This window comes from Poecilia formosa, unplaced genomic scaffold, assembly GCF_000485575.1.
Source record: "Poecilia formosa unplaced genomic scaffold, Poecilia_formosa-5.1.2 Scaffold189, whole genome shotgun sequence".
Taxonomy (NCBI): Eukaryota; Metazoa; Chordata; class Actinopteri; order Cyprinodontiformes; family Poeciliidae; genus Poecilia; species Poecilia formosa.
The window spans coordinates 94630-107886 of NW_006800128.1; the positions used below are offsets into that span (position 1 = coordinate 94630).

The window sequence follows — 13257 nt, forward strand, 5'->3', positions numbered from 1 at the left end:
AGAGAGAGAGAGAGAGAGAGTGAGAGGAATCAGATATTTACAAACACTATATTGCCAAACGTATTGGCTCACTTGCCTTGACTCACACATGAGCTTAAGTGACATCCCATTCCTAATTCATATGGTTCAATATGACATTGGTCCACCCTTTGCGCAGCTTCAACTCTTGTGGGAAATCTGTCCACAAGGTTTAGGAGTGTTAATGGAAATTTTTGACCATTTTTCCAGAAGCACATCTATGAGGTCACACACATTGATGTTGGATGAGAAGGCTTGGCTATCAGTCACAACTCTAATTAATCTCAAAGGTGTTCTATCGGGTCGAGGTAAGGACTATGTACAGGTCAGTCAAGTTCATCCACACCAGACTCTGCCATCCATGTTTTTATGGACCTTGCTTTGTGCACTGGTGCAGCTGCTTCTGCTATGGTGGTGGCCTGAAAAACAGTTCCTGTGATGACCAGGAAGATGACAGCTCCAGCAGTTAAGCAGCAGTGAGGGCAGCTTCTTCTGCTGCTGGTAGAAAAAATGCTGCAGAAACTGCCGATGTGGCAGCAGACTGAGGAGCATTGGAAGCAGACATGGGGTTTCTTGTCAGAACCCTTAGAAACAAGAAACGGCATCAGCTGCAGATGAGGAGCAATGAAGGCATCAGGCAGACGACCACTATAGAAGCAACGGCATCTGACAGACGCACCATAGAAGAAATCAGTTTTCAATTTGAAATTTAAAATTTTGTCAAAAAAGCCAAATTTTGTTGATCGTGACAGAGTAGTGAAAGCAATAAAAAGGATATTGTACCCAAGAGGGTGTATACATTTTGGAGACACTGCATACTGGTTAACAGACAATGGGAAATATTTATTTTTGGACACTGTCAGTTTTTAAATGATTGTTAGCTGTTTAGAGGATTTTAAAAATATTTTTTCTTGTTTGGGAGGCAGCAGAGCTTCTGTCAATAACTCAGACTCCCCTACAAACAAAAGAAAAAGTGTCATCATAGTTCTACTAACACAAGCAAGGTCTTTCAGAAACAATTTATGTTGTTCTTCTAAAACGATTCAAACACATTAGTATTTTTTAAACAAAGATGGTGGTAAACTGTACCAACTCAATGAAACTCATCTCTACATCTGCTGTGATCACTGTCACATCTGGACAAAGAGTATGTATTAAAGATTTAAATATTTTATTGATTTACAGCTTAGTGATAAATGAGTTGATCCAGTCTATGCTAAAAGTGGCACTCTTTCAGCAAGTGGTAACATTTCATTGTTTTTTATAGATTCTGTTTTTCTTGTTTCTGACCAGAGGAAGCAGGAGCTGCAAACTGTTTGTAATTACAGCAACTACAAATGAAGATCAAGGCTGCTCTTTCTTGTCAGATGGTGTCATTGTAGTAGAAAAACATGAACTGGATTTAGCAAACCACTTGTGAACTCATCATGGGTGTGACAAATGGAGTGAACAGCAGCCATGCTGTAGACTCCAAATGCTTCTTGAAGGTGCTTCAGATTAACTTTCTCCAGCTGAATCCTTACAGACTGCTGTCATGAATATATCCTGGACAGTAAAGATAAATAAGCACAACACAATCTCTTTAAGATATGTGAACAGATAGGACACATCAGGAGTTTTACTTTTTGAACCTGGAACCGTTTTGGTTGTTCTGCGTTCTTCCAACCTCCAGTTTAGTAACTAGATGATGAAGCACTGTACAGTCCAACTTTGGGCTAATCACTTGACAGTTTAAGAAATATCTCATTGTGTCATTGGATGGGCACAAATTATTTATAAAACTTGAATTTACTGTGAAAACACAAAGATGGCATTTCTAATAGTTTTTTAGGTTTAGGGCTATAAAGATTTTAGTTTCCTCTAAAATATGTTTAACATTTCATCTGATTGTAGGAAAGAGCTGGTAATAATAGAGCAGAGATTACAGGTAAACACCGTCAGCCTCTTTCTGTTCTTTCTTTTTCAGTTTATTCATATTGCACTGATTTGTAAAAAGTTGTAGTTCTAGTAATGGTTTATTTTAAGTCAAATTATCTTAAAGGAGGAATGTAGTACATTGTGTTAAACGTGCATTTTTACATTTGGTTTTAATGTAATTATTTGATTTAAGTTTTCTTAACTACTTTGATGAGATTCTAATGAGTTTTGTTTTTCTGTGTATGTTAGTGAATCCATTCACATCTGTCTCATATCCAAGACTTTGCCATTTAGTTGTCAGTAGAGGGCGCTTTCGGCCGTACTCTGTCCCTGCGGACTGAAAAGGACGCAGGAAAACCGAACGACACTGAACTGAATGTGTTCATTGATCATTTATGGCCCTCGTTTAGAGGATAAACCTTTAGTAAGCTTCTTATAAGAATATAAGAATGGAAGCAGATATTGTATCAGGAGCATCCTTACATTCAGGTTTTAAGGGGTAAAAATCTAAAAGTCTAATATGGTAAATAATTGAAACTCGACTCCATGCTTACGGTCGTTAAAATACTTGTAGCAACGCATCAGAGACGAACCTCAACAGTAAATCCATCAGCAGTCCCTTTCGGAGTTTCACCTTCTAATTGGCTCTCAGTTAGAAACGGTTCACCTCGCTGGATTATGATTGGCCCGCTGAGCTGCCGGTCGCAGCAGCCTTCCTGCTCCTGCTTTGGACAGCAGAGACGCGCTGCTGCTGCGCTGTCTCGCTGCTCAGATCCCGGAGCAGAGCGGCGGTGGGAGGCGGACTGTACGCGGTTCAGACAGCAGCGGCAGAGGTACGCTTCTCCTCCTGCAGTCCTGCACGTCCTCGACTATCTGGATACTGCTTTCCGTCCATCTCCAGCATTATTCTGACCCTCTGAGGCGCACATATCTGCTTCTTTTCCCTGATGATCCTTAACTCTGAGCGGACGGAGACATGTGGGATAACCCTGGGAAAGCGCATCGCTTCTTCATACTGTGCTTCCTGCTGACTGTGTGCACGAAGGTGAGAACTTGATCAGGTTGCTCTCCAAGCAAAATGATAGCTTTGCTTTTGATTCAGCTTTTTCCTTGTTTTATTGTTTCTCATCTTTTGTAACTCCATCATTTATTTGGAGCTGAACTCAGATCAATTTTTTTCTAAATGTACTCCCTTCAGTGAATGCAAATATTTCCCAGCAGCATGACCTGCATATTATTTTTAATCATGTCACTTTGAATTAGTTAAGTAATGATCCATGTCTGAAATGTCTGTCATTAGTGAGGCAATCTCCAGTTTGCTGTACAAGCAAGTGGTAAAAATACATAAATAACAGGTCTGATCTCTGATTAGTCAATTTTAGTTTTCTTTTTGGGGGGAAGAGAAAAAAACATCTTCAGACTAAAGGTCAGTTGAACAGGTGCAACCTGAACTGCATCTCCAAAAACTGTGCTGAGCTGGAGCTCTGGCAGACCGTACAGTATCTGCAGAAATCATGCAGGTTGGAAATTAAGAAGACATGAACTAGGAAATTGCACCTTTTTCCCCAACACAGGGCTACAGAAATCAACTTCAGAGAAACTTGGTTAGTTTGGTGCCCTCAAACCAAATTTGAGGTTTGGCTTCACTGGGGGTCACGACTCACTAAGAATGTGCTCCTTTCGAGAACTCGTATCCCTATTTTACTTACTAGTAATTGTTAAGAACTCAAACAGCAGTTGGAGCCTCATGTCTCCTCCAACAGTGTTTGTGGGTTTGGAAGGTGGAAACGTTTGGGATCGATTTTTAGCAGCCAGTCGTCTGCCGCTCTTTGTTATTCAGCAAGCCAGTTCAGATAGAGTTGATAAACATTCTGTACTCTTAAAGGCTTTGTTTTCCTGATGAATGAAACAAAGAAATATGCTGTTCAGATAATTCAAAATTCACATAACAAATTAGGAATCTGACCATCATATTTTATTTAATTTTTTTTTGCAATTTTAATTATTATAAGTCAAGTCAAAGTTTATTTAAATAGCACATTTACAACAACCTCAATGGAACAAAGTGCTTCACAACAATCACAACTTCACAGGACAATTTTACTATTTAATGAAAACAATTCTAGCTTTTAAAATGTGCAAGCAACCTTTTTGTGAAAAAAACCCCCAAATGATAAACTTGTATCTATAAAAGGGTATCTGTAAGTCTATTTGTCAGATTTTTTTTTTTATTAAACTCAAGTAAATAATTACAAAAGTGTATATTAAGATATAAAATTGTTGGATTTGAAAAGAGAAAATGTTTTGATTTTTCAGGATTTGAATTTCTGATCATCAATCAGAGAAACTTTGATGGGTCAAATTCATAAAATGCCGCTGAACACTGTAACAAAAATATACTTAGATTATTTTGAATATGTGAAAATTTTATACTACTAACAAGATTTCTGGCTTTGGCTGGCTGAACACCACATGAGAAAATTACTTCTGTCTGTTCATACAACACATTGAAAGCATGCAGTAGAGACAAGCAGCTTTAGCCTTCTTCACCTTCCTGTCTGCCCTTCAGGTGTGTCAGTCTTCGGGTTACTTCGAGCTGCAACTCATCTCGGTGGAAAACCCCAGAGGCCAGCTCCTAAACGGCGACTGCTGCGACTCGGAGGGCCGCCAGGCAGATGGGAACTGCGGCCTGGACGAGTGTGATACTTACTTCAGGGTGTGCTTAAAGGAATACCAGCAGGAGGTGAAGATTGGTGGACCATGCACCTATGGGTTAGAAATCACCAAGGTGATTGGTGGGAATACTTTCCAGTTCAGAGGAAGCCAGAAAGGCAGTCACGACACTGGGAAGATTGTCATTCCCTTCCAGTTCTCATGGCCGGTAAGTTGATCATGTCATAGATTATTAAACAGCATAAGTTATTATTTCAGTTCATTTTCTTCAGAATTTCATAAAAACGTTTTCCTGGAACATGTTAATCACTAGTGTTTTTGACTTTACCACTTCAGCTACCAAAACCTCTAGTGGTGGTTTTGGAGATCCTTTAGTCTATTTCATGTTGTCAGACATCTGTCAGTTAGTCAGGAAGGTTTCTGCTGCTGAGTGGCATCTTCAGTCAATGGGGAATGTGTGCCATCTGGCCTTATGCACTATGAATGAAAAATATTGCTGACTATTTGACTTCCATCTATCTGTCTGAGCATTCACAGAGATGGACAAAGAGTAGACAGCTCCTCCTTTAATGTTTCTGTCAAGTATCATGATAGAATGGGTTTTCCCAGAGTACTGGGTGTGTGTGTTTGCTTTTTTTAGGGGGCTCACCTAGGGCATCTCTGATGCAAGAGCCACCTCTGTGTGTATCATCAGTTATCTGTCTGGACATATCACATTCCTGTGTGGGGGCTTTGGAGGCAAAGCTCCATGTCTTTCCTATGAAGACAGGACTTTGATGCTCACAGTTGTGTCTTGGTTCAGCAGTTCAGTGCATAGCTTCAGCTGCTGATGACAGAGGAGTGGGACGGTTCCTGTGTTGAGGGAAAACTAATGTTTTTTTTTCCAAAGTGGTTCTGATTAAAAAGTGGCAGGTAACCTATTATCTCATCCAAACAGAGCAGCAAGCCAAACAAAACCTGCTCCAGCTCCTTACTTGGAGAGGCAGCGTGGGAAACTGGATCAGCACTGGCAATCAGAGCTGCAAGAAACTGTTGTCACACGAAGAGATCTTAATCAGGGGAGGTTTCATGGAAGATACGTCATTCATTTGATTCCCATAATAGCTGATGACTTCGAGTCATTGTGAACCCAACAACATGGGAGGGGAAACAGAGGATGAGATTGGGAATGAACCCAGTAATCAGGGAATGTTTTTATGTTCTGAAGGGTTCAGTCGGTTAATCAGTAAATCAGCTGCAAAACAAACTGTTAAAGCTTCTAATGACTGATTCTCTAAGCTATCTGACTGAACAGTTTTTAGCATCCTTTATAGACGTAATACAATATTCAGCCAGGACTTTCAATGTATTCTATGTTGTGAAAAGAATATTAGTGCTAACATCACAATCACAAAGGATGTTTTGTAGTGCAAATCAAACTAATGTAGTTTTAGGTGAAGATAAGTAGAATAAGTTCAAAAAGCAGTTTTTTATATGCTGATTACTTTTACTACATTAGACATCTATCCAAACCAACCTGACCCACTATTCTTGTTGTTTTGATTCAAATTAAGTCAAACGTCCTGCTTATGGACATAGAGCTAGAGAGCAAAATTTGTCATGAGTTGTAGGTTTTGTGGTGAGGGTGGACATGGCTGGATCCAGGTTGAGATGAAAAATGATTGTTTTAATGATAAACGAAAGGTGAACAGAAATCCAGGCAGCACAGATGAGGCAAGGAAAACGTAGACACTGGTAGCACTGGGAATACAGGACATTAGACACATGACATGACAGCTTAAACAAGGATCCGACAGGGAACAAGAGACACAAGTAGTACACAGGGAAGGTAATTAGGGAAAACAAGGGACAGTTGGAGACAAATAAGGGGTAACCGGGCCAACACAGAGATGAGTCTTCAGTTTTCAGTTAATTGAGATTAACTGAAAATTTTAAGACGCACAAAATCCAAATCCTCACAGAATTAATCAGTTAGCTCAAGTTGTTCAGTTCCTGAAGCAGGACAGTAGCTGCAGACCGTAACATCATCACCATGTTTTACTTTGGGTAGGATATTCTTTTTCTTTAGCGCTGTTAGTTTTTCACCAGAAGTAACAGGGTACACATATTCCAGGATGTACCACTTTAGTTTCATCAGTCCACAGAATATTTTCCCCAAAATCTTTAATGCAAATGTAAAATAAACCTTTGTGTGCTTTTGGGTCAGCTGTGGTTCTCTTTTTGTGTGTCTCTGGTTTTTGTTATTGAATCATGAACGTTGATCTTCACTGCAGCAGCATGGCCTGCAAAGCTGTAGATGTTGTTCTTCATTCTTCTCTGTAGGCTGGCCACTCTTGGCCATTGTTCCATGTTTTATTCTTTTAAGGATAATGATCCTCGCTGTCAGTTTGGAAAGAGTTAACAAAAAACATTTCAATGACTTTAGGAGTCTTGAGACTCACAAATGTCAGTAACTTTGTTTCTCACCTGTTCTTCAATTTACATAGATTAGGTAAACTTCAGGTTGTCAGACAGGTCCTGTTTAATTGATTTCTTGATTCTATAGGCTAGGCAGTAATCAGGGCTGGGTGTGGCTGATGAAACTAAACTCAGTTGCCTTTGACATGTGGTTAGTTTGCTGCTTCTCAATTCCAGTCCTCATGCCCCCCTGCTCTGCATGTTTTAGATGTGCCTCTATTCCAGAACAGCTGATTCAAATGATTGCATGACCTCTTCTGCAGCAACCAAGTACTGCAGAAGCCTGTTAATCACCCACAGATTCAATACAGGTGTGTGACAGAAGGGAACACCTAAAACTTGCAGGTGCAGGGGGGCCTGAGGACCGGAATTGAGAAATACTGGGTTAGTTACAGTTGATGTATTATTTCACACGTAGGGAGATTATTCAGGTCGTTTTGGATGTTTTTTTCCCCTTCATATAGGGAAAAAAAAGACTATTTTATATAGATGAAATAGTCATTCGTTAACTGCTTTTTATTTTAACTTTGGTTAACGCTTGTGTGATATTAACACTTCTTTGATGATCTGAAACATTTACATGCGAGTAAAAAAAAAAAAACAGGTAATATTATCGGAGAAAAAATACCTTTATCAGAGTCCTGCAATGATTAAGTTCTAAATGTGTCATTATTAAATAAGCAACAGGTCTATACAAAAGTAACGTGTATATGCACATCCTTTATTAAATACACTTTGTTGACAAAGTACTTTTATGATTTTAGATATATATATATATGAGGTTGTGTGCTGGGATGGCTACATGACTCCTCCATTCATCACTCCTCACGGTCAGCTGTCAGCAGAGTAAAAGATGGAAGTAGTAAGTTGGGGCCCTGCAGGCAGATAGGATTACCACTAAGTTGTATGTGACACAGGAGCTGAATATCAATAACACTAACTACTCAAACAAGTGAAGATCCCTGGAGAATGTTGTCTGGGGATGCCTTTACCTCGCAGTCTCTCAGGTTCAGGCTGCGTCTGTTATTGGGTCATTGTCTCACTCCACATGCATGGGGTTGCCTCTTTAAACTGTGGAGGGTGAAGAGTGCTGTGTGCAAATGCCAGCAACCTCTTTTAATGGAGTTCTTAGCACTAAACAGATTGAGTTTTACACAGGGATGGTAATTAGAGAAAACAAGGGACAAGCTGTAGTATTAATACTAAAAATAATAATACTTTTCTTCGTAAAATATATAAATGCAAGTGGTGGAACTCGAATAGAACTTTTAATTGACTAAATTTCAGGATGTGTAATTAATTAATCACATTTTAATCAAAAACTATATGTTGACAAAAAAAAAAACCAGCAACACTTTCATTTCCTTTCTGAATTTTGGAGATGATGCTGTTTTGGTAGTGAACTCTTTGGGTTATAAAGGATGATAGCATTTTATTTCAGCTTAAAGGTGCATGATTTGAAATGGCTGGCTCACATGGCAAGATAATTATGCTGATTTTGACCTCATTTTCCCATTCCATCGATTTTAAGGATGCTTCTATTATCACCATGTCTCTAAAAACAATCTTGGGAGATATTCCAACTCTATGTGGTGTGTAAAGAGTGAGCTAGTCTGATTAGAAGGTGGTCTGGACTGCTCTGGATTGTCCAGTGTCACTGGACTGATTTATGTCTTTTTCTTGGTACCAAAATGATTTTTCATGTTCCAAATGATCAGCAAGCCAGAAGCCAAAAACGCTTTATCTCAGCAAAAGAAGTCAAAAATGGACTATCTGTGAATTTTCAGCACTACATTCAATTTTCAGCCTTGTTAGTTGTTGGACAGCTCTGAAATGCTGAGCAGCAGTAGATCAGGCTGTATTAAACTGGAATTAGACCTAATGCTAAAAGTTTTTACTTTTTAACTTTTGATAGCTTTTATGTCTTTTTATATGTATTAAAATAATAAATCTGAGTCTGATCTGAAATTGGAGGTTTTCAACATGTTGGATCATCTTGACCCGATATCACTGGTGTTTCTTGAGGACAAACGTGAGCACAGCCAATAAGAGCTGTGCTCGGGTGAAATAAAGCAGACACGGAAGACAAAACAACTGCCTTGACCCAGAAAGTCTGGTGGACATCAGACAACTTTTTGTAAAATGTTTCCTCTGTTAAAAATAGATGAAACAAACTATCATCTTTGCTTCTTCCTCATTGATCAGGTTTCTTTATTCTGATGAATGAGGATCAGAGTAAAGATCGAGAGGTTTTGTAAGATTTCAATCTGAAATTTCATGAGTGAAATCTGTCTATGTGGTGTGTTGTCTTTGCCATATGATTTTCTCTTCCCAATATACACAGTAATCCAAAACAATTATAAACATCTCATCTATGTCCTCTGAGCAACCACCACTATTCAGTTTCACAAATTAAATCATGAAGGCATTCATATTTTCTGACTGAAAATAGTAAATAGAGTAAAAATAAAGTTTATAATTTATCAGCAATGGGTTCTTTGCACATACAGAGCTGATGTCACATCCGCATGAGCAAAATGCGACTTTCTTGTTTCCGCTTTGAGTTACCATGACAGCTAGAAAAGACAAAGTTGTACTTCAAATGCAAATAAAGCAATACTATGCACATTGTTGTATTCCTGATATATTTTAAGTTTTCATGGATTGCCAAGCAAAGACGGTGGCTTATAAATATTCGTTGCTACCAGTTAAAGCTAACGCTGCACAGCAAAGTTTGCAGCCTTCACTTCACTCCGGATCAGCTTCTTCAGCCTACAACTACCGGGGGGAGAAGGATGGTAAATAAAGGAGCTGTCCCTGAGTTATTTCCATGGAATCACTTCTATATTCAGCCCGAAAGAGCGAGTGTATGGGAATGAGAGGGCAGACCACAGCCAGAGAGCCAAACAACTGATCCACCGGAAAGCACTGTTGTAAACACCATCCTACTTGAGCTCTTCACAAGAAACATGCAAAAGTAATAAAATGAAATAACACAGAGACCTTAAAAAACACGGCCATATTTTTCTAAAATCAACAACTTTGAACCTGAACAGTCAACTGAACTTGAACTCTGACACCAGTGCAGTCCTACTTTTAAGCTACGGGGCTTGTTGTGCTTACTCATGCTTCGGAAGCAAAAAGCCCGAACTGTAACCTTCCCCGTTACTTGGCCTCTGTTTGACGCTAACAACAATAAACACACATAATATACATTAAAATAAGTACAAAACAAGGTAAAAACATTGTCCGCTAGAATGGATTAAAATGTTTAGATACTTAAATAGCAGATTTTTACAAGAAAAATGTCAGAGAATATTGCCTGCTAGCATAAGCTAAAGTTAATGTTAGCTACAAAGTTTAAAGAAAGAAAAACTCACCTTCGTATCCATGAATGTATAACGAGGCGTACATCTTAAAACCTTTTTAAAGCTTACTTGTTGGGGCTTTGGATCAATGTACATCATTAATTTTTACCTTGGCCAAACCCTGCAAGCACAGAGTGTATAATGCCATTTTCAATAGACCGAAAACGACTGAGCCGCTTTTCCCTGAACCTCGATATTTCATACTTCAAAGCATGAAAACTATGAAAACCTTTGAAAACTAGGAAAACCATGTTTTCAAAGCATGAAAACCTCTGGTCTGGTGAAGAGAGCTCAGTAACGTCTGAACTGTTTACATCGGATGAGAAGTGCTAACCTCACCACTTTTTATACACTGTAAAACATTTGGTCTGCTGTAATAAAAAGGTTGGGGACCACTGCTCTACGCAGTCACTCACCTTCAGACCTTTACTGCATATCTTCTCTCTTTGCCCATTTCCTGTCTGATTAATGAAAATAAAGACCACTAGTGCCACGAATGTCTTGAAAACAAAATGTATTTGGTGAAGGTTCAGCAGGGTTTCTCAACTAAAGGAGAACTAAAATCTCTGTGTTACTCAACCTCCACATCACAAAGAAACTTATGTAATCCTCACATTTCTGAAACCATAATGTATGAACTTACAACAAGCCTAGTATTTTTGGAGGCTAGTGTTGAGGAATAGGTTGATTATAGATAAATCCATCTGTCATGCTCATAAGAAAATAGTATTTTTCATCTTTTTGCTCTTGTTTGGGATCTGGGAAACATTGGTTAGTGGAGGTCCAGTCAGTGTTCCTGTTGCATTTTCTTATGTGATCTGGTACCTTTGCTCCAGTCATTTGTTATTGTCTGAAATAGACATTATTCAGTTAGCGATGCATTGATCAGAGTTTATTTTTCATTTCTGACTTCCAGTTTTGGAAAAAAAGTTAGCCTGCTGTTAACATTAATCCACTTTTGGGTGATTTTGATTTCCCTTTAACAATCGTAGTTAAGAGGATTACTGCGTCTGCCACCATATAGCAAACTATTACTATTGTTATAAAATTAATTTCATCTGAAATACTATCAGGAAGTATTAAAGAATTAATTTATGTTAATACTTTCCATCGAAAGTGTTAACACACTTCATTAAATTCAGATACAGTAATACAAAACTTTACATTTTTGTTTCTTTTGATTGAAATGTAGAGAAAATGACTAATACTGAGGTTGGTACTAGACAGTGAAATTGTTATATCTTTATATTCTTTAGATCATTCGACATTGGCACCATAATACAAAAATAAATAAATAAATCAGCTAGCATTCCTCCTGAGAAAACAGTTTCCTTTCAAATAGATATGTACAGCATTGAACCAGTTATTGTCTGAATGTAGCCCTACATCAGCAACTTATTTCCTAAGCTTTGGTAACAACAGTGACCTTGCATCACTGAATGAATGCCTCCACCTTAACAGTAGGCCACTGTTGAAATAATTGCTCTTCATGTGGAAGAATTCTGAGCACAGGTCAGAATTACAGAATATCATACTGTCTAAGGAAATGTGCAGCTGTGACCTAAAATGTCTGCAATATTCCACCCTGAATTTAACATTTTAGTATTTACAACAGAGCCGTTTGTCAATAACACAAACACATTTCTAACAGAGTATGAACTTATTTTAACTCAGTGTTTCTCAACCTTTTTTGGGCCAGCATCCCCCTAGCCTTTATCCAGGTCCCTCACCGCCCCCACCAAATAATTTGTAGGCTACTTTGCACTGACTATTTTGTTATTAATATTTCTGTCATGATGAGATGAATGAGAGGTGGTGAGGATGAACACAGAGACCCAGGTTGCGATGAAGATGATGAATTTAATGATGAAAGCTCAAACACAGTCCAACACAGGCGGCACGGCAGAAAGTTTAGCACACAGCTAATTACCAGTAGCTATCTGATACACAGAGGACTGAAAACGAGAGCAAACACTAACCAGGACTTTACAGTTCTACTGGAGAGCAGCGAACGTAAGACGTGTGACAGTAGACGAGGACCCGACAAGAGACAAAGACAACAGGTGGGTTTAAATACACAGGGAGGGTAATCAGGAAAACTAGGCACAGCTGGGATCAATCAACAGGGAGGACAGGACATCACAGAGACTCGCAAAGAACAAGGACACAGGAAAAACCAAGAAAGAAATACACAAAAATGCAGATCATCACAATTACTATCACTATTGTAGATGTTTAGATTTTTATGCTTGTTTCTGTATTTATCACCAAAATAATTTCCCAGAGAACAAAAAAGCCATGGGAGTAGAAATTATTTTCACAGGTGTCTACAAAAAATTTAATGAACATTCAAGTTAAAATCGGTAGGCCTAACAGCAGCCAATCAGAGTGGAAAAATTATTCTTGTTCTTTGCCATTTTCTAGTTGTTAAATATTCTGAAGGCTGTGCTGCCTTCAGGAGAATGTGACATCAGAGTATCATCCATAAAATTTCACCCACATGGCATTGTGCACAACCACATTGCATATTGTGCAAACCAGAGCTTTCAGTGGAAAAACAAAAGTTCCAGGTCCTTTTAGTGCCATACAGATATGAGACAGAAACCTGGATTATATCTTTATATAGACCTGTCTTTTGATTATAGATTAATAGTTTTACTGGACAGAAATTACAAAGAACAAATCTGGTTCTTAATCAAATCCTAATGAGTCAAATTGAAAGTCTCATAGAGTCACTGAACACCACCATGACATTAACACTGACATGGAAAATAATATTGAAGAAATAAATATATCAAATCTAATTAAAAACATAAATAAGTGA

The 13257-nt window shown here is 38.4% G+C and overlaps 1 protein-coding gene across 4 annotated transcripts in view; it reads left to right on the plus strand.

Annotated features, from left to right (window-relative positions):
- The first annotated feature begins 2688 nt into the window (after positions 1 to 2688).
- The window catches only part of LOC103147752 (protein jagged-2-like), a 129122-nt gene continuing 118553 nt past the window's right edge, over positions 2689 to 13257 (plus strand). For all 4 annotated transcript variants that reach the window (XM_016678758.1, XM_007566251.2, XM_016678759.1 and 1 more), the window contains exons 1-2: positions 2689 to 2980; positions 4505 to 4816. In XM_016678758.1, the coding sequence (XP_016534244.1) occupies positions 2912 to 2980; positions 4505 to 4816 (381 nt within the window). In that variant the 5' untranslated portion in view covers positions 2689 to 2911. The remainder of the gene's footprint in view (positions 2981 to 4504; positions 4817 to 13257) is intronic.